The sequence below is a fragment of the Lutjanus erythropterus genome, chromosome 8 (genome assembly GCF_056507025.1).
Source record: "Lutjanus erythropterus isolate fLutEry1 chromosome 8, fLutEry1.hap2, whole genome shotgun sequence".
Lineage (NCBI taxonomy): Eukaryota > Metazoa > Chordata > Actinopteri > Lutjaniformes > Lutjanidae > Lutjanus > Lutjanus erythropterus.
In genome coordinates this window covers 39,775,772-39,798,007 of record NC_139324.1, presented here as the reverse complement: position 1 = coordinate 39,798,007, position 22,236 = coordinate 39,775,772, and the positions used below count along the sequence as shown (strand labels likewise).

The 22,236-nt window shown below is 38.9% G+C and overlaps 1 protein-coding gene across 1 annotated transcript in view; it reads left to right on the top strand.

The window, feature by feature from the left end:
* Nucleotides 1-22,236, top strand: part of lrp1bb (low density lipoprotein receptor-related protein 1Bb) — a 322,619-nt gene that overhangs the window by 267,427 nt on the left and 32,956 nt on the right. The window contains exons 66-78 of the mRNA XM_084723927.1: nt 545-661; nt 2,673-2,779; nt 4,082-4,214; nt 6,031-6,137; nt 7,997-8,129; nt 8,580-8,702; nt 8,882-9,004; nt 11,763-11,906; nt 12,196-12,330; nt 15,900-16,019; nt 16,208-16,449; nt 17,737-17,960; nt 19,543-19,649. Coding sequence (XP_084580053.1) covers nt 545-661; nt 2,673-2,779; nt 4,082-4,214; nt 6,031-6,137; nt 7,997-8,129; nt 8,580-8,702; nt 8,882-9,004; nt 11,763-11,906; nt 12,196-12,330; nt 15,900-16,019; nt 16,208-16,449; nt 17,737-17,960; nt 19,543-19,649 — 1,815 coding nt within the window. The remainder of the gene's footprint in view (nt 1-544; nt 662-2,672; nt 2,780-4,081; nt 4,215-6,030; nt 6,138-7,996; nt 8,130-8,579; nt 8,703-8,881; nt 9,005-11,762; nt 11,907-12,195; nt 12,331-15,899; nt 16,020-16,207; nt 16,450-17,736; nt 17,961-19,542; nt 19,650-22,236) is intronic.

Below are 22,236 nucleotides of genomic sequence, written 5' to 3'. Positions count from 1 at the left end.
GTCTCTTTCAACAACAAAGAGACATCTGTTACTGGATGTCAAGTTTGGCATTTTGGCATTTTAAATAATACTTTCTATAATCAAATGAATAATATTGAAGACAAATAATTGTTGAGTTGTTATCAGGAGCAGAAGCTGCTGTCACTGTCTGAAAGAGATGGCATTTAAATTATCTATACGTCATTGTCAGAACACAAAAACACAGCTTAGGTTTTGTCTATAACAAAGCCAAAAAATCTAGTTCTTAAGCATTTGTTGTGTTCTGAAATTCTCTTGGATGTTTTCGTGAAGAAAGTTCAATCTTGGCAAGTCCCTGTCACAAATTCTGTTGAGGATGATTGGTAGCACAGTCAGGTATTTCATCTTACGGTGTGTTAGCCTCTGGAGTGAAGACTGTGTTTTGAACTCTGTGTCAGAGTTGCTCGGGGAAACCCTGAGGAAACCATGATTACACACAGAAAATATGATAGCTAGCACACTTATTAATATTCATGCTCTTTGAAGCCATTTTCATCTTTGTGTTTGTTTGCTCCTGATGAAAAAGATGAAAAGACCTGCGGACCTCATGAATTCCGCTGCGAGAATAACAACTGCATCCCCGACCACTGGAGGTGTGACAGCCAGAACGACTGTGGAGACAACTCAGACGAGGAGAACTGCAGTGAGTGTCTGACTCCTTCACTTTCTGTCAGCTCGGTTTGTTCGTTTATTTACACTGCTGACGTTCCGCACACACTTAGGCGCTGAAGAATTGGACACCTGAGTGCCTCTCCCACCACCATAACCCCTCTACCGCCTCCGTCTCTCCCACACACACACACACACACACACACACTCTGTAGGTGTTTCCCACCATGGAGACAACCAGGCTCCGCTGTCTCTTTAAAGCATCCTCTTATTATTTGTGTTGTTTCTTCAAGAACGCTCATATTCCCTCTTCTTCAGATATTCATCACTTTTAGAAGAAAACTTTTATTTACTCATACAATGACGCTGGTAACCCACCTCCCCCATTTTATATTTTTCTGCATCCAACTCCTTGTCAGGGGTGTTTCTAGAGGGGGGCACCTGGAGGGGCACTGTCCCTCCATGAAATCTGACTGGCTACCTTACTGAGAGGCGGGACCTTAGTTCGATTTGAGTTGTTTTCATTTGTTTGTGGCCTTTTTTATTTTATTTTTTTCCAAGGTTAATTTACTTAGATAAGATATGATGTACCTTTACTGGTGACAGCACAAAACGTATCAGAACAAGAGGAAATGTAGTAAAAGACAAAATAAAAATACATTTATGCTATGGAACTTTTTCTCTGAGCAGGGTACCAAAAATGTCAAAAATGGAAGCTCTATTAAGTAATTTATTTATTTACTTTTGTTTGAAGAAATGTTTATTATTTTCTCCACTTTTCTTCCATACCAACAGAATGGACTTCTGAGTTTATAGATGAATGACATCTCCATCCTTAAGAAATACTCTCAGATTCAGATTCATTTCATTTTTATTTGACATTATGTCATCATGTCACTTCACTGATGAGAATCCTCTCTGTTGTACTTTGATCTGTCTCTTCACAACAAAAAAAGTTTTAAAAAATGGAAATAGAATCCAAAACAAATAAGATAAAACAGAAATACTGTATACAATACCAGTCAAAAGTCTGGACTCACTTCTCATTCAAGGTTTTTTCTTTATTTTGATTATTTTCTGACATTATAGTGCAATGGAATGTGCGGTGTGCATATACATGTGTAATATTTCAGGTTTGTGTACAGTAAACTTTTCCCAAGTGCCACTCTACAGGCAAGCTCACAGCCAATCAGAGCTCAGGAGGGCAGGTTGTGGTGGAACAGTCTAGGAAAAATAAATTTAATTAAATTTGAAAATAAATAAATAAATCATACTGGTGTGAATGTCACCCCTGCATAAGTCAGTGCCCCACTTGAGCCACCCCAGCCACCCCCAGTTGTTAAAAGTCTGGACACGGCCTTGGTCCTTGCGCATGCGTGTGTGTGTGTTTACCTGTACAGAATATGAGTGTGTGCATGCCTTCTGTGTATTTTTTGCTGTGTGTGCATCATTTACGTGATTTATTAGATGCTTATTTCCCATACCTATTAATGTCACTTAAAATGCAAATAAAAGCCAGTCAAGTGTTGGATGGCAGAGAATTAAGCAGGTGGACCAGCAGACAGTGGCGAAGCTGCAAATCAGATTTTGCTGCAATGCCTGCTGGGAGTCTCTGTTGCAGCACAACTCATAACACACACCCTGCGTTAGCTAACAGTCCATGATAACAAGGGGAGGGCCCAGACAGTGGATCTGATGCAGCTGTTTAGCTGCGCCCTAATATTGTCCTCAGGGACAGACTTGCACTAAATGGCAGATACAAGATTTTTGGCTTCAGAGAGGATGTTGCCCCCTCCCCACTGCGAGAGCTGCAATGAATGTATTTACATCTTGATCAGCTTTGCCAGTTTCTCCACTTCTAATACAAAATGACTCTTAATTAGCTGAAATGATGCTTTTGCCAAAGCATTAGCGTGAGATTCTAAACGCAGAACATTTGGCCGAGAGCTGCATCTGGGGATGTATGTTTGTTGTGTAAAATGCTGGAGAAAGAATCAGTCTGGCGTGATTTTGTATCTTTTGTGTTTTATTTTTCCTCAACTCAGAGCCAGTCACCTGTAACCACAAGGACTTTGCCTGCGCTAACGGAGACTGCATCTCCTCCAGATTCCGCTGTGATGGAGACTACGACTGCCTGGATAATTCAGATGAGGCCAGTGTTTTAGATATGTGTACCGCTTTCTTGTAAATCAAAGAGGAAGGTAAACCCACACGAGTGCCACTAATGAGGCACAGATATGCACAGATAAGATGCTAAATTAAGAATGAAATGCTGCACACTTCAAAACAGCTCCACAAGAAGGATGCTTTTAAAGCAAACACCGACACTGTGGACATCTTACCTTTTCTGGCATTTTGCGTTTTGTCAGTGTGAAATCATGTTGCAGCATTCTTTTTATATAACCGTGCACCTAGGTGGTCAAAAGTGCTTATTATAAAAATTACAGGTCGCTTTGCAATAAAATGGGATATTCTGGGGACAATACAAAGGACATGGATGTAGTTAACTGCTGCAAATTACAGTGTACACAGACTAAATTACAGTATATACTTATTACACTGTAATTTAGACTGAAATTGAAATGTGTGTTAGTATCTGAGCTTGCAGCCCAAGCACACATTAGATATCCCAATTGGAAAGGGAGATTGAATTGGACGGGGGTATTGCCACTTGCAAAGAAAATAATCCCATTCACCGCACAATTCATTGTGTTGATCCAAATCTCCTCGTCATGGTCTCTACATTCCAGAACAATGCTGGACAGAGAATACCGCTGCAATGAGTTATTGTACCTTCAAGTACATTAGTGCATGAAACACCTCGTGTTTATTTGCCTCTGAAAACCCTAATCCCCCATGCCTTTCAGTGAAACAAAGACTGCTTGTTTTGTTCATAAAATGCCTGAATATCTTAGTTTATAAAGCTTCAAATTGCCATTGTAATTTTACACTCTTGTAATATGTGAGGAAATTCACTTAAATGTTTTTTTATCTGGCGCTGCATGGTGTAAAGAGGTTTTTGCAGGATTCATACTAACAATACCCCATCAGTGATAATGACGCGGCGCAATGCATAATTCAAGGACAAAGGCTTGTTATTATGGTTCATTATTCTTGTTAATTTATTGCTCTTTTCAACATTTGCACAGCAATTTTTATATATAATCCGTCTCTATGCAAAGCAGGGCAACCCTAATTAACCCTTTATTATGTGTCTCCCCAGTGTCTGTTTTCTGGGTCAGTTTAGGCAAATAGTTTCAGGGTAAAAAATGTATCTTTCAATCAGCATTATAGAACACGATGATTATTAAATGTAGTTATTAATAGTGGCCATCATCGTCATCATGATGTATCACAGATTTAAAGTGTTTTTCTCTAACGTGCATGGATAATAATCTTATTATGATAATGACTTTCTACCATATACTTACATTTTTACTGTATTGGATTACAGAAAGGCTGTGAGGAACGCTGTGCAGACGACCAGTTTCGGTGTCACAACAACCTCTGCATCTCGCTGAAGTGGTTATGTGATGGCCAAGAAGACTGTAAGATGGGGGAAGATGAGAGAAACTGCCAGGGAACAGGTGCAAAAAAAAATCACCTTTAGTTTTTTTAGAAGTGTCGTAGGAAGAACAGCTGAGTTGCACCTCTGAGCAACTCCTGTGTAGAAGATTGTCTGCTTCTCTGGATTTTTTTTTTTTTCTTTTTCTTTAGACCAGAGTTCATACAATTCAGTAATTATTATTATCCTATTGAAAGAAAAAGACTTTTTCTGGTCATTGTCCACAGCTGGGAGAAATACTGAATGTGATTCAGTGAAAGACTGCCGTTACCCCGACTGAGGTCACTGTAAAGTGTCAGAGCCAAATACCTCCTTATCAAGGTTACAATTTGTATTTAAAAGAAAGTTGTTATTCCATGAGTATGAATCCATCATGTTTTTTTTATCAGTGACCTTATTATAAAACTACTCAGTAGTAACTGGTTAGATAAATTATAAGATTAGATACAGTACAGCACAAAAGCAACCAGGAGAGTGAAAATGTGATTTATAGGAATCTCTCTTCCAAGTACCTTGAAAATAAAAAGTTCTGGAACACAATATGAGGTCATTTTTAGGGATGCACGATAAATATCTGGGCCAATAATTTCTATTATGATTCATTATTCCAATAATGACATTATAATAATAAATATTAGCTATAATAATATGGGATTTGCTGATGATGTCAAAGCATTTAATTTGAATTCTTTGACAAAATGCTTTATAAAAGCTGCAGTATAATAGCCGGAACTGTTCTTCTGTGTTTTTGTTCTAATTTGGGATGCCACAGTTTTAATATTAAATCGAAAGTTGATCAAAATGAGAGAGAACACCCCTGGTTCAAAGACAACACGGTGTAGCCTACAGACTGTCATATCACACTTGATACCATAAAGTCATCAGTTTATTAATCATTAATAATTGATTAGATACAAAACACCTTTCTGTTATTTCTTTATTATTTTCATTTTTTTATTCTCATTTAAAGGTTTAATTTCCTTATTCAGCAAACCAGCCAGACAAAAATACAAGTTGCAATTACTGCCATTTCAGGACTATTGATTAAATATCCATGAATACATACAGTTGGGTAAATTATTGATAACAAGTGATTAATTAATGACTAATCATTAACATCCTCACTCCAAACCTGAGCTGCTGCAGTGTTGAGTTGTGTTATTGTTTTCATCAGTCTGTTTGCGATCAGATCACCTGATTGGCCACAGAAATGCAGATGGCAGGTTTGGATATTAATTCAAATTGTACTCAGTACTCGGTTATGATTTTAAAAGTAACTAAATGGATTACATGGTGCCATGCATACTTAAGATTGAGTAATCTGCTTAGAAAGTACACTACTTAGTTACAGTAATTTAAGCATTTGTAATCAGTTACTTCCACCCCTTGCCTTTCTCACCCTCAGGTGTGCATGAACTACAGCTTTTACAAAATGTGAACAGTCAGTTATCTTCTTTGTATCAGCCATTAGAAGTAAGTCATTATCAGTTATCCATGTCAGCTGACACAAAATCCATTTCAGGAATCCCTCAAGAGTAAAAACTGCCTCAGTTCTGCTGATTTGTGCCGTCCAGCTGTGTTGTTCACTACCGGCCAGGTACTGTGAGGCACTTTGTTGAGCGGCAGGTAGTACACACACACAGCATGAGCTCTTTGACCTGCAGGACAGCATCATAATGTACTTGGGAGTGACAGCTTCCAGTCATTTCTCTCTAAGAGCAACATTTCCACTCAGTATTAGCTCAAATTTCCCACGTATTTATAGAAACAGACGCTGAAAGGTCTTTTCTAACAGAGAGAAAGCAGCTTGTTGACTGATATGCTTTGCCCTTCTCCAGTAGTCCCTTCATGTTCCGTGAACGAGTACGTGTGTGCCAGCGGGGGGTGTGTGTCAGCCAGCCTGCGGTGTGATGGACACGACAACTGTCTGGACGGCTCAGATGAGGTCAGTGCAGCACGGTTCAAAACAACAAGCAACTGAAAAAAAAAAAAATTTCTCTAAGTAATGCAGCCTTAAGGTGTACAGTAGTTCAATGGTGAGACGCTGCATCTCAAAATCAAGGATTCAAGGACATTTATTCATTATATACAATAGTAAAATCATGAAATTATGAGTTGTAGTGTCTTCATAATACACACAAAATACAACACAGATGATTCATTAAATTCAGAATTTAATAGGGTGAAAATATAAAACAAAATAAATACATATATACATATTGGGACTGCACAAAAAATATTGAAATCACAATATAGCTTTCTGCAATTTTCAATTTGCAGGAGGTGCAAAATTTGTTGAAGTGTGTCAAAAAACTTTTAAATGAATGATTGTGGTGATGCAGATGTCCTGACCTACAAATTATTTGGATCCCCATTAGGTAACGCCATGATGTCAGCTCGTCTTCCTGCGGTCCAACTTCAGCAACAACACCTTACTTTAAAAGTCCATTGTCAAATTATTACACACTACAAACAACTTAAATCATGCAGGATTTGTTCGTGCAGTTATTTGTGTTAAGCACTCTCTTTATGTTTTCCTAAAAGCTGCTTTAGTGTTTGTTTTAATGACATGATTTGGTGAAGAGTTCCAGCCTGTAATGGCTCCGTAAATTACAGAAGATTTGCTGAGATTCGTCCCAGGTCTCATGGGGCACTTTTGGCCAAGTCAAACCGTGCAGCTCTGATTTGCATTTCCATTACCACTGTGCTGAGTCGTGCCCCAGTAGTGCCCTACTCTGGAGTGGGGCCAAAGTGAGTCCGACCGGCCTCCGAGCGGGCTGTGGTCACATCTCGCTGACCCCAGCCAACCCGTGACAGCCTCCTGTTCTCCCCCTCAAACAAGCGAGTGTTGTGATACTCGGCTCGTGTGTGTGCAGGAGAGCAGAGAGAAAGAACGTCTCCAAAAGTGTCTGTGACTGTGTGTTGAGCTCTCAGCTCCTCAGAAGCTCATCTCTGTGGTTGGAAGTTTAGTTTCTCTCCTGTGTTGTTGTTGTGGCCAGCTGCTGTATAGTAACAGTAAATAAATAGTAAATATATTTCAAAACTTGAGAGAGTTTAAGTTGGGCTCAAAACTCAAAAATCTATCGCAGTACATTACCTTGTCATGTCAAGTTACTGCTGATGAAAACCAAATTTCCTTGATTTGGCTGCTTCACAATAAAAGCTTTTGAATAACACAACAACACAGGACTTTTATTGTGAAGAATTTACATGAAGTTCAGTGTTTATTTGCATTTTACATCTGCTTGACTCAAGCTAAGCTGCTCATCTTCAGTCATGAGACACACCCTCAAGCGAGTCGCCCTGTTGTAACGCAAATGCAAATCCTTGCCGTCCTGGACTGACGTGACGAGTCAAACCGAGTCAGGCCAGAGAAAAAGGGGTTTAGGTGGTAAAAGATAACCTAAACTGGCCTGTTTAGTCAGATGGTTTTGTCTGCTTCTGATGTTCACTACATGGTCAGGAATCTACGGTTGTTTTCTGTCACTTAAGACATTCCTGAAGAGGAGTAGAAGACTGCATCGTAATCTGAAAGATCTCTGTGCATTTAATTAACATTAAGAGCACATTGAACAATGGAGATGTAATTTAGCAGCTTTTATTTGATAATAACATGTTGAACATCTTCACGTCAAGACATCAACACCTGGGAAACATTTTCTGTGAACTTTAACTGTGTTTGAACACAGAGTCCACCTCCTGCTGGAGTCTTGGATCAACACAGGTTAAAACAGTGTTTCAGTTTCCTGGCAACATCATTCAAAGTGACAACGCTCGTAATTGATGTTGTTTCTTTGCTGACAGATTGGCTGTGTGAAGGAGTGCAGAGAAGACGAGTTCCTTTGTCTGAACCGCGCTCACTGCATCCCTCGGCGTTGGCGCTGCGATGACGTGCTGGACTGTATGGACCACAGTGACGAGGAGAACTGCAGCCAGGGTAGGCACGAGTGTGTGTTGTGATTCTCATGACTGATATTTTGGATATATTGGAGTTTTGATGGAGATAAAATAAAAAATCTCATGCTGGCGCAAATCTTTACCCTGCAGATATTATCACAGAGATAAGTCATGCAAACTAATTCAAAGCATTTAATATTAAAGGGACAGAACAACAGAATAATATACAAAAGGTAAGTTGAGACAACATGAGGCAAACGCAGGAGATTTTTGGGATGAGAAATCTGACATGTGAAAGACAGAAAAAGATTCTGACTTTGCTTTTGAGGAGGAAAATGATCCAGTGCTGTCTGGATGATTATGGAAAATGATCTTTCATTACAATTTTGTCAGCATTTTTTTTTCTCTCTCTCTTCTACAACCTTGAACCCTCTCTACCTAATTCAAAGTTTAATTCAGAAATCTTGGGAACTTTGCGTTGCTTTTGCAGGGGCTTTCTTCTGCCGGGCTGATGAGTTCATTTGCAACAACACGTTATGCAAACTCCACACGTGGGTGTGTGACGGCAAGGACGACTGTGGCGATAACTCCGATGAAGACATAGACATGTGTGGTGGGTTGAAATTGTTACTCCCAGGACTCCTTTCCTTTGAAGATAATCAATGCATATTTTATAAGACACTACTTTTCTATTTTCCAAGAGGGAATATTTCACTGTCATTTCAAGATTTCTAGCAGTTTTTTTCTTTTTAAAGACATATCTATTAGCTTCTTGTGTCTTTTCATCTTCAGCTAAACTTCCCTGCCCTCCTACGAGACCTTTCCGGTGCAGAAATGATCACGTGTGTCTGCGCTCAGACCAAGTCTGCAACAAAGTGGACGACTGTGGCGACAACTCAGACGAAGAAGAGTGTGGTGAGCACAGAACGCACCAGTACAGATCTGATAGAAAATCTGCAAAATGTATGCAAAAAAACAGTGAAAGTTATGGTCAGTTTATTGAACAGAGAGCAGAAGCCTGCTTCTGTTATTTGATAACCATGTTCCCATGATGCTCCTGTCCTTGACACACAGAGGTGCAGATTTTGTTTCGTTCTCATAGAAAAGCTTAAAACATTAATTGGTTCTGGGACAGAACTTGGCAGCTCATGCCCACCATTGGTTGCAGACTTTTTGGTGAAGACAGGAACTGACATAACAAAACTTCAGAGTGAACTCCAAACTGTCATCTTCAGCAGTGGTTCCCAAACATTTTAGCATGTTAGCCCTGAAATACAGCAGTGCTTACTTATGACCTCTCATCACATTTTGCCCGTCTATGAGTTAAACCTTTGAATGAAAGAGTGTTTTTCTGTCACATGTTTTTTTTTTCTTATTATAAAAGAAAAGATTAAAACTAACATATTAAAATCAGTTACAATTAAACAAGCCTGACTCAGTTAAAACTTGTTTACAGCAGGTTCCTGTTCTGCAGCAAATAAAAGACAAAATCACATCCAATACAGAGACAGTCAACAAAAACCAAAAGACAAACCACAACATGGACATTCAGAGAGGAGAGCACTGAAATGAAGTGGACAGAAATTTCAGGTTGAATCAGTGGCTGCAGGTGTGTCTTTCCATCAGGTAGCATTTATGTGACTGTTTAAAAGTGTGTAACAGAGATTATTGTTCTAATATAATCTGGGATTTTATTCCAGAGTTTGGTGTATGTGTGAAAAAACGACCTCTGACACTAGATATTTTTATAAACTGGTACTGAGATGAGTGCAAGGGAGACTGATCTAGTGATATGACTAACAAATGTGTAGTAGGGCATTTTAAAATTATTCTTACCGTATTCTTATTATTCTAAACTGTTAAAGGGGACCCAGTATGCTCTACATGTTCATTCGGGGATCCCACTAGAGTAGCTTTGCTTGATTCACAGCTCAAAAGCATCTTTATTTATCTTGTATTGGTCATTTCTGCAGGTCCTCAATTCCTCCTCTGTCTGAAATGAGCTGTTTTAGCCTCTGTCTCTTTAAGGCCCCCCTCCCAAAAAGTCCACTTTCTTTTGACTGGTGAAAATCTGGAAGCCCGCTGAGGGGCAGGACTTTGGCCGGGCCTCACTGAACTACACACAAAAACACAACTTTATTATCTTGTTTTGGTGAAACTCCATTATATGTCATGAAGAAAGTATTTTCTGGTCTTTCCTGTGATGTCCTTCGGCTGCTCTGCCTGAAATTTCTGCAATTTATGCAGAAAATTTTATCAGTTTTCTGAGGGCCACATAAAGAAATCCACAGTGTGTCAAAGTCAGACCGCTGCATCGTAAAGTTTTCTCAAGTAGAAAAAATTGTCGCTTTCAGAACAGTCCAGAATCAGAGCAGGACGGCTGAAGTGAAGACAGGAAAGGGGGAGAGAGTGTGGAGGATGGTGTGTAGCAAACAGTCATAGGCCAGCAGCATTGTTTAGCTTCCGTGCTGGTGCTCCTCTCTGCTTCTCCGGCATGGACTCTGAATAAGCACCTCATACAACCTGACTTTAAATAATCTGAACTATCCCTTTAAAGTTGCACAGGCTCAGAAGTTAGGCCTGATTTTTAATGGATAAGAAGACTGGCAGTCTGAGGCATTTGTGTTCTATGTGTTCTGTACGGTGAACGAAACACGCAATCCTGCACAGTTTGAGAACAGTGAAAAAATATATTATGCACCCAGATTTTGGATTCAACATTTCATTTTATACCAACACTTAGCTACATTTGCTGCAAATCATCACCCTTGAGCTTGTTTATAGAAGGAAGGCAGGGGGTGAAGTTTCTGCCACTGCATGCAAATGAGACATTTACAGGCTGCACTGTTAAACATTTACATGTTTTGTTGTTTCTTTCTATTGATTTTCGTGTCAAAAATTGTCTTTTATTTTCTCTGATGTGCCCGAAGGCATAACCGCCGCCGGCCCTCTCGAACGATCACACAGAGCAGACAGGAGAGGAAGGGACAGATCACTTCTTCTTCTTATCTTTCACTCTTTCATTCCTTCTGTCCTCCATTCATCTTCCTCTCTGATTCCATTGGTACATCCATCCATCTCTCACCTCACTCCATTACCTCTCACCATTGTATGCTCCTTACCTCCATCCATCCTTCCAGTCACACCTTAATCCTATCGTCCCCTCCGTCCACCTCTCTTTCACTTAGTTTTGGTCTTTTATTTCTTTCTGTTGTGCTTGGTGTGAATGACTCATTCTTTTTCATAGATTTTGTGAGAAAAGATAAAGTCTTTACAGTTTGGAGTAAATTGATTGTTCGAAAACAAAATATGAGAAGTAACTCAGCTTGAAAATTAACACTGAGCTTTCTCTGTAATAGTTTATATCCTTTATTTTGACAACAGCTACAAATAACTGATAATTATTAATTGAGTAATTCGTCCAGAAAGAAAAGGTTTACAAAATTACCTGTTTTGTAGAAAGTAACCAAAGTAATCCGAGACAATAGGGCATCACATTTATTTTCAAAATGCACTGAAGTAAAAGTGTCTCAATTACATTTCAAAACGTTCATCTTCCACAACAATATCTTTTGAAACTGACAGCAGCCTGTTCACGCTCGAATATTTGGTGCTGCATGAGCTACATTATCAGTTCTTGTTGTCTTTCTGACTGACGCTGTGTGTACTGAAGCAGAGGTGGTGGCCGGAAGACCGCGGCCCTGTGGGAAGACAGAGTTCACCTGCAGTAACCAGCGCTGCATCCCAATCCAACTGCAGTGCGACCTTTTCAGCGACTGCGGCGACGGCGGCTCGGACGAGCAGGACTGCAAGGCCTGTGAGTACGGCACCGGCTGACTCATGCAAACAGATCAAAGAAGCATCCGGAAGAGATGAAAAGTACCGAATGTCACAATGATGTTATCAGGAAGCTCAGCAATCCTCTCATTTTGAATGCGGTGTTTTGTTATTTATGATAATATATGTATGCCCATGTTTGAGCAGTGTTGTATGCTATATGAAAGACGGTGATGCCCTCTTGGCTTCTGCACATCAAAAGAAAAACACAGCAGGTGTCTAAGATGCAGAGTACTGAAGCGTAATCAAAGTCCTGTCTTTATTTGTAGTTTCCAGTGGAGACGTATGTGGAAAGAAAACAAATCCATGTGGAGAGGACGCGATTTGCAACCAAACAAATGCTAATGCTATATGCCAGTGCAAAGCTGGCTTTAAGAGGAACCAGAAGACAGGCCAGTGTGAAGGTAATGTACTGTCAGGTTTATTCTTTTTTACCATTGCAACACTTAAAGGTAGAATCATTTGGATTTGTCCGAGCTGTTTGTAAATGCACCACAAAGATAGTTGATTGTTGAGTCTCGATTTTGAAAAAATATCTAATTTAGATTAATTTGACTTTAATTTGACATTGCAATCGTGATATGATGACAACATTCTTATTTGGATTTAAAAACAATCTTAAATGTCTGTGATGTGACTTTTTTTTTTTTACAGGTTTTTTGCAGGTTTTGCAGTTTTTTTTTAAAGTCTGTAGAATCTGTTGTGTAGGACACAACATCTCTGTCTCAACACATTCATTCATTCAAAAGTTTTTTTACTCATATTTTACTTTAAACAAATATTGCACCTCCTGCAAATTGAAAATTGCAGAAAGCCAGATTGCGATTTAAATACATTTTTAATTAATTGCTCAGCTCTAATTCCCAGGATGTCAAATACTGACATTTAGGGTTGTTAGTGTCCCGAACACAGGCAGAGAGCATGGTCTGTGCAGATGCAGAGTCTACATTGTTCTGTTTTAATTTTTAGAAAAATGTTGTATTATGCCTTTAACAGGAATTACTAGTTCAGCCAATATGATATATTCCTGCTGTAACAATTTCTTTTCCTTAGATCAGTCAGGTTAAGATAGAGCATGAATTCAAAGTCCAGTTTGTAAGAGTGAGGGTATCGTTCCTCAACAGGGGTGGCAGCACCCCCCAGGAGGTATTAATGATACCTGTGGGGGGGTTGTTTGGTGCGTTTAGATCAAAAATTCACAAGATGAGTTGAAACTCTTGCAAATACTTGCAATGCACTGGTCTGCGATGTTTTGAAAACCTGTCGGTTACACCAGTGCCACTCACAAGACAGCATGGCGTCTCTGCAGTTCTAACTGAAAGCTGTCTGGCTGTTTTTGTAGCTGGATGTGAGTTGTAGCAGCTTTTCCCTTCAACGTTCAAAATGTTTTGTCTCGTTGTGAGTCTTTGATTTCTTTTCTCTGGTAGCGGACCAGGCCTGCTTTCCCAAAAACACATCTCGCTGGGCAGTAATCAGTCACGTCCACCACATGCAGTCCAAATACTGCAGTCATTTGGACTACGGAAGAAAACTACATGAAATTGTTTGCCTTTTTCTGGCATATTTACAGTGATGTTCATTCATATACAAAAAACAGGCCAAAACAGGTTGAGAATCACTGATTTAGGGGATCTGTTGGTATATTCACTAACAAAGACCACATCATGTGTTTGGTATAAAAGATAGTTTATTCAGATTGGCCATTTGTTTGAGGAACAACGTGGCTCATGTACAGAGGGAGGGAGGGGGTTGATTGCATGGGTATCACTGGGGGTCCGTTAGGTTAGTGATTCGTATCAAGTGGCTAGGAACCTGGAGCCGAGGCTCAGGGTGGAGGCATGTCTCGATGAGCTTTGGTGTTTCATCATCACCCTGTGTGGGCGCACCGTGCCGACCGCTGAGCTGCTGTGCTGCCTGCTGAAAAGGCAGAGAGGGAAAAGATGAGGTTTTAGGGGGAGGGTCATGAGAACCGAGACGAAACGAGAGGGTTAGACGTGCTTATAGATTGGATTAGAGAGGCACTGTTTGTTGGTCTTCCACCTGAACTAGTTATAAATCTTCATATGTGGCAGATATGGAATAATGTAATTTAGTCCACTGGGAAACAGTTCTAATTTAAAATGACGACCTGGCCAAGAGGCATCAACAGGAAGCAAGTCAGTACAAAGTAGTAAAACATAGATACACCTGGATACATGTAGATCTCTGTCAGACTACTGAATTCATCCTCAGCATTCCTCTATATAAATTAGTTTGTTCTGTATTTTTATTTATCTCTTTAACCAATTAAATTCAAGCAATCCAAGAGGGAACTACATAAAAATCTTAGTATTCAACCTTGTTGTAAATGATAAATAATTCGCCTTGTATCCTTGTGTTAAGAAAACAACTTCATACAAAATTTAAACATCACATCAATTTGCATATTCATTTAAAAAAATAAAACTATTAAACTCACGATGATGTGATATTTATTGAGGTCTGAACCAAGCAAACATATTTTCTTTGAGCTGGAGAACAATATTTTTAGGGCAGGTCATCTCTGCAGCTCTACAGTAACTCATTATAATACTGTTTTCTAAAACATTTGTCCTTTTTCAAAAAATTGCGATTTGGTTCTGGTTCTGCGATTTGGATATTGCACGTGGCCATATTGTGATTTTATTGCAATTGATTGTGCAGCCCTACTTCAGAGCTTTTTTTTTTTTTTTCATTTTATGTGACTAGTGCCGTGTCATGCAGCTCCTGGAGCTCAGATATCAGCATTATGAGCTAATGTTTGTTCCTGTCTGACCTGCCATGCCTACTATTTCCACAAACTTCTTCTATTTTGTGGCCCAATGCCTATTTTTAGTCAAAAATGGTTCTTTTGATCATAAAGGTCGCACGCCGCTGCCCTTTTTGGAGGAGGGCGGTGCAAGGTGTGCACAATCTGCAAGCTCACCACTAGATGCCACTAAATCCTACACACCAGTCTAAGTTTTGGTTGCAAATACCGTAATGAAAATGAATTCCATGGGGTTTTATCACAAGTAAAAACTCATTAGGAAGTCTAGAACTAATATGAAGATGTAAAATACATCTGTTGAGAGCAGACAGGCCAGTTTGTGGCAATGAAAATGGTTTAAATTGGAACAAATAAGGTGGCTATTTCAGCCGTGTCAAGTCATGTCAAAACATGTCAAACTAAGGCCTCCAGTTTCACGACAGGCTCAGTTTCAAACTGACAGTCTTCCTCATTATGTGGAGAACCTCTTGACAGGACACACAGACAGACAGTCCCCATAGTATTATGCTGATATGAAAAATATAATTTACTGTTGTTAAGCTACAACAGAGTGGTTGTGTTGGATTGAGTCATGAAATCAAATACTTGTAACAGAAAAAACATAAGAAAGTTTAGGGATACTGTAAAGAAAATACATATTTGCTTTCCAGATGTTACAGTTTTGATCCCCTCTTCCACCCACACCACCTCCTGAAGGCATTTTTGCTTGCTATATCTATTTCCTCCGAACTTATAAATTTCAGATAAGAAGAGTACTGCTTACAGATACTCTAATCTTAAGAGATGATAGTTTTGATTATTTAGTCAACCCTTCGACCTGGTTCTTGTTTCCCAATTGATTGGGGTTTTTTGCCTGGTAGTTATTGCCTCAGAATAGAAAGAGAAATTCACTGCATGCATATGATTTCCTCTCTAATTGCCCAAGAGTACCACTTATGATGGAGAAAATAATAAGGTTCATACTGTGTTTATATGCACATCATGTCCTGACCAGAACCACTTTTGGACTTGACCTTGACCTGTTCAGGAATATATTTGTCATATATTACGCATCATTTCTGCATGAGTTTTTTTTATCAGTGATGAAAATCCTAAATATATATATATATATATATATATATATATTTAATTTCTCTAGTGCAACCTGTTCCCCAGCAAATCAGTATTTCTTTCTGTCTGTTCCAGAGATAAATGAATGTCTGCAGTTTGATGCATGTCCTCATTACTGCACAAACACTAAAGGATCTTATAAGTGCACATGTGACCGAAATTACAAGGAGATCAATGGCAAGTGTGTGGCGAAAGGTACGATCCTAAAGTTTATTAGCAAACATCATTTGGTGTCCTCTCAGTATGTTTGGTCATATGACCCCATTGTTAAATGAGTACGTAGCTGTATTTGTATGAACGATGCTTAAACTGTTAAAACACATCATGGAGTTCAGCCTTCTTTTGTTTTCTTTTTTTTTTCACTTTAAAAACTCACCGGGCAGGACCAGAGGACCGAGTGCTCTACATTGCCAATGACACTGAAATCCGGAGTTTTGTGTATCCATTTAACCAGAGCCATGGACATAAAGTCCTCACTCACATTGAGGACAACGCCCGCATTATCGGCATGGACGCTCTGTTTCACCACCAAAAGTTTATCTGGGCTACCCAGTTTAACCCTGGTGGGATTTTTTACAAAGACACTTTAGAAAGAAGTCAAACCAAAACAAATGTCAGGAACATTGTAAGTATATCCAACCTTTTTTTTTTTTTAATATCGAATTCATAATGTGTGTTTTCTCAAAATATAGGTGAAAAGAATATAAAACATGCTTATTTCTTGTTTTGTTTAAATTTAGTAAAATTAATATGAATTTAGTAAAAGCTAATGATATGTCATGTGTCTAATGTTAAATCCCTAATGTCTAGTTATGCTCCTTTACCACAGATATTATAAGCATTAAAGGTACAGTTCATCCCTAAAACAAAAATAGCCGTAGAGATGTTTGCCTCTTCTCCAACATAAAGGGTCTAAAAGGCACTTGGCCTGTGGTGCTCAAAGCACCAAAAAAATTATTTGGAAAATTCAACACCAGTGTCTTTTTCCAGAGATCATGACCCAGATACTCAAGATAATTCATAGACCTTGTTGTGAGCAGTTTCATGTAGGAACTATTTTATTTCTATGGTACAATCTACTGAAACTACTTTCTTGCTACTAGAAGGAAAGTAGTTCCTAAGAGGCACTGCTATTCATTTTTTTCAAATATATTTTTTGATGCTTGGAGCAATACAACCCAAGTGCCAGTTTGTCCCAGTATATTGGAGAGCAGACAGACATCTGTACAGCAGGGGTGGGAATCTCTTGGTACCTCAAAATGTGATTCAGAGGGCTACGATACAATCATAAAACGTTCCCGATGCATCTTGATCCATCAGAACTTCAAGCTTTTAATCCAGGAGGCGCAAATTGGATTTTATCCATCTGCAGTTGCTCACACTCAGCCATCCTCACCAAAACTCAAGTAGTAGCTTATTTTTGAACGTCTCATTTCACCATCCGATTGGTTCAGCTGTAAGGAATGTAAAAAAACAGACTTGGGTTATAAATTTAAAATTATTGACTCTTCTGCATTCATTCATAATCTTTCAAGAAAGAATTGTGATGAATCTTGGAATCGATTATACCCTACCCACCCGCACTCTACAGCCAAGATCTCCAAAACTTGGCAACTTACAAAAACTATATATAAACATAAATAGCACCACAGGTAAGAGGATAAGTATGTATTTTTTAATTTGGGGGTGAACTGTCCCTTTAAGCTGAAAACATGCTACGACTGGTCGATTGTTCATGTTGTCTGTCAGTTCAAAATAAGGTGATAGAAATGATTAACCTACATGTTAAGTTTGATACAGTCGGCTGCACTAGAAGTCTCCTTGCTTTGCCTTTTATGAGACACAACTTAAACTGTATGTCTGCACAAAAGTTGAACAGAGCACCTGACTTTGAGGCTATTATTGGTTGCAGTGTTCAGACTTCCGTCGACCCAGAGATATTTCTGCTGACTGGATCACAGGCAACATTTATTGGACTGATCACTCACGGATGCACTGGTTCAGCTATTACACAGCCCACTGGACTAAATTACGATATTCCATAAATGTGGGGCAACTGAAGGGACCAAACTGCACCCGCTTGATTACTGACATCGCGGGAGAGCCATATGCCATCGCTGTCAACCCAGCCAGAGGGTAAGTTGTGCATATAGCGACTCTCTTTTCCTAATGAAATCTCTCATGGCACGTGTAGACAGGTGTGTTATGCTACAATTTTTCTGAGAGCAGATTCAGTTTTTTTCTCCAGGAATTCACAGCTGCCAATTAGGCAACATGTCTCACCAAACACTGCTGCACAATGAAAACTTTAACTCTGACTACGGGGGTGTGCCCTTGGCCATCAACACAGCTAGGGGATGCTGAAACGAAGATTGACTAAAACATTAAGATGTGAATCTTTTTTCTGAGCACTTTCTGTCAGTGGATCAATTTTCAGTCCTTTAGGAAAGCAATGTTACTGAAAATGTAATTGATATACCCATTTCTTAATGATCATTGAATGTAATTAATTACTCAGCTGCAGACAAAGTAGCTTAATCAGTTACTTTACCTATTACATCGCCTTACATTACTCAGAGCAAGAACAAAAGCCACCACATGTGGTTGTGTTGCATCACTCTCACAATGAACCTCGAGGCTTTCTGATTGTTTTCATCAACCCTGATCACTACTTAATACTTTATTAGTCAGCAAGTAAAGATGTAAGAACATTATTTGTCTGCAATGTTCATTAGTTTTGGAATTGTACTTATATTAGGCCTTCAGATATCACATCATCACCAAGGACAGAGGCATTTGTAAGAGATGTGTAGAGATGTGTTGCATTAGCTGTGACACAACTGGACATTTTCAGGCTATATGCAGGTTCATTTATTTGGCTACACAGAAATTAGAGATGTACTGACCCTCTTTTTTTTCAGTTCATATTCAATTCTAATTTACTGTTTTGATACCAGCGCTCTATTTTTCTTGATGTTTATGTGTATTTATTATCAGTAGTGGGGTGAAACTGAAACTCATTCTGAAAAGCTTGTGTAATTTGTGTACTGTAACTTGTGTAATGGTGTCATTCAGCTACTGCTGTGCACTGCAGGATTCTGGTTTGTAACTGTCACATGTGCAGCTGAGGAATGGGCCTCATTTGCATGATTTCCCGTGATGCATTGCTTAGAGTTTAAATTTGCCTTTTCATGTTCTAAAATGCAAAAGTTACCGTTTGTTAGTGTTCATGATGTGTTTGTCACATGTTTGTTTGCTCAGAACATGGTGGTTTATTGTCATTTCCTTGTGCTGGCATATTGTTACACCATGAATGAGGTGGCTGGTACAATTCTTTTCTGTTCCAGCTGTGTCGTCTTACAATAGTTTTGAATGGTGTTCCCTTATTTTACTTTTAAATGCAGAATAAACATGACCCACGCTACTCTGCTCTCTTCTCACTGCCTTGCATACTGTTTACAAAAGATAAATGATGCAGTGAAAACATGTCATTGTGGAATTTAGACTAGAATGCAAACTGGTGTTGTGAGTCTGATACCTAATGAATTGCTTACATTAATATCAGGCCTTGATACCCATATTGGATCAGATCGATCACATCAACATTATGCGAGCTGTCTATAATTTTACAAGGAGATTGTGTCATAGATGAAGTATTTTAAAAGTAAGGGTTGACTAAAGTAAAAAAAAATATATATATATATTTTGTCTGTTGCAGGATGATGTACTGGAGTGTAATCGGTGATCACTCTCACATAGAGGAATCAGCCATGGACGGCTCCTTACGCAGAGTGCTACTGGAGAAAAACCTCAGGAGACCCACCGGTAGGTATTGTTACTATTTTTTAACGTTCCTCTCGTTACTTTGATATCTTAATATCATGTCACCTCTACTTGAAAAAAAAAATTGCATTCAGTGTTTCTCATCACTCACTCTGTGTATCCTGAGACTGAACAATAATAATCATAATAATAATAATAATAACTTTGTTTATATGGCTTTTAAAAACAGTTTAAAACGTGCTGTGAGAGACAAAGTAAGAGCAGGATACCCAGGAGGCAATGTGACAACAGAAAGCCAAAATAGTAAAGCCAAACAGCAAGACACGGTTTAACTAAAAATGAGATCAAATTAAACACAAAGCAAAAATCACTTAGACATGTAAGACAAAACTAAGAACAGTAGGACAGATAAGACATGAGATAAATATGTGGAATAAATAGAAATAAAGGGAAAATAATAGAGAACAATAAAAAAGATAAACAGATGATGTCACATGATGTCAATATAAATAAATACAATTAGAAGAATAAAATGAGGATGTCACATAAAATCAAGTCTAGGGTTTTAAGAAGTGATTTAAAAGATGAAACTGACTCTGCGAGGCCTTAAGCCTGAGAGATTTAAGCCTGGACTTTGGAACTGCGAGGAGGGTCCCACCTGAGGATCTACACCTGCAAACTGGCACCTGTGGGGTCACCGTTTCTGCTTTGTAGCTGGGGGCCAGACCCAGACAGGCTTTCAAAGTGATCAGTAAAATCTTAAAATCAATTCCAAAAACCAAAGGGAGCCAGTGGATGGAAGACTGTGAGAAGCCTGGCTGCTGGATTCTGAACCAGGCGGAGCCAGGAGAGTGACTTTTGGTTCATTCCAGAGAGGAGAAAGTTACAGAAGTTTAGTCTGCAGAAATGAATGACAGACTTTTTCAGGGATTGTGTCATTAGTGTGAAACCAGAGGCAGGAGTGTGTTCTGTCATCACAGGCTCACTGGCAGTAGCAGTTGCACACGCAGTTAAGTCATGGCTCATTCAAGTCCCATGTATGTATCTACATGTATGTTCAATAATCTGTCATAATTTTCTTACTTTGCCACTGTAAAATACTTAAGTGACTATTAAGTGAAAATTAAGTAATTATACATGATTGTACTGAGCTGAAACTGTCACCAAACTTTGAGACCGGGAGAGTAAAGAAGTAGCATTAGAAATGAAATTCTTTCGTAAACATATTGTATATGAAAACACCTACACGAGGGAAAAAAGAAGAATTATATACATATTGTAAACACCATGTGTTTACAGTATGTATATACTTGTGAGTGACAAACCAGTGCCTCTATTCTGTACAGCACATGTGGATGTGTGCATAGACATACAGTCAAGCGGACATTGCTATTCACAGCAAGAACGTTATTTCATCACAAGCATGGAGGAAGAAATAATGGATCCATCTAACCTCTGTGAAACATCTGACTCACTGCATACAAGCCAGTATGAGCCACTGAATACATAAAGTACTGTGAGACATTAATTTGGCCAACTACTTACCTTACTGTGCATCCACAGCAGCAGGTTCATACAGAAATACAGAACCTTCTTTGTGACTGTCGTCAACAGCTCATGACCTATATGCTGCTGTAGAATACATATGTTTACAGGCTCCACTCTTCACTCTGTTTATCACGGTGCAGACTCAGTACGCTGCATGTGTATGGAGCTTTAAAATGCTCTCTTTGTAACAAGGTTTCCAGAAAGGTTCTTCCCAGGGGTTCTAACCAGAACCATTTGTTTCTGAAGAACCCTTCTTTTTGTAGAAACAGTTCATCAAGACTTATTTCAAGAGTGAGGGTTCCATTAAGAACAATTTCCCATCCAAAGAACCCTTTTTTGAATAAAGAGTTGAAGAACTCTTTTATTAAGGCTTCTTTGTACCATAATATAAAGGCGTTCTCAGTAGTACCCCCAGACTGTGGTCTAGATAAAAACCCATGGAATATAAAAATTTTCTAAGCAGAACCCGCTGGATGGGTTCTAGGTAAAAACCTTGAAATATTAAACAGGTTTCTCTGCAGAAGTCCCTGAATGAGCTCTAGATAAAACACTTTACATGTTAAAACATGTTTCCAGCAGAACCCACTGGGTGGGTTGCAGATAAAACCCCTTAAAATATAAAATAGGTTATCTGTAGAACCCCTTGTTAAGTGTTCTAGATAGAACCCTTATAATACAAAAAGGTTCCCTGTGTAACCCCCTAAGTGTGTTCTAGATAAAACTCTAAAGATAAAACTTAAAAAACTCCCTGGGTTGGTTCTTGTTAGCACCTTTAGAAGGTGGAAGGATTCTGGATAGAACACCCAGAGAATGATCTGGGTGGAACCATTACACCATAGAGAGGTTATAGCTTTATAGGCAAAAAGAGTTCTATGGGGACAAGTGGAAGAACCCTGTATGGTTCTAGTTAGCTTCTTTATTTATAAGCGTGTAAAAACTTTTAACAGTTTCTCTGTGTTTTCTTTGCAGTTAATTCCTCAAATGATAAAAAAACACAATACAAATTCACAAAAACTGCACAAAATACAACTTCTAGTTATGTTCTAGTTCTTAGTTATGAAAAAATAGAAATATGATATAA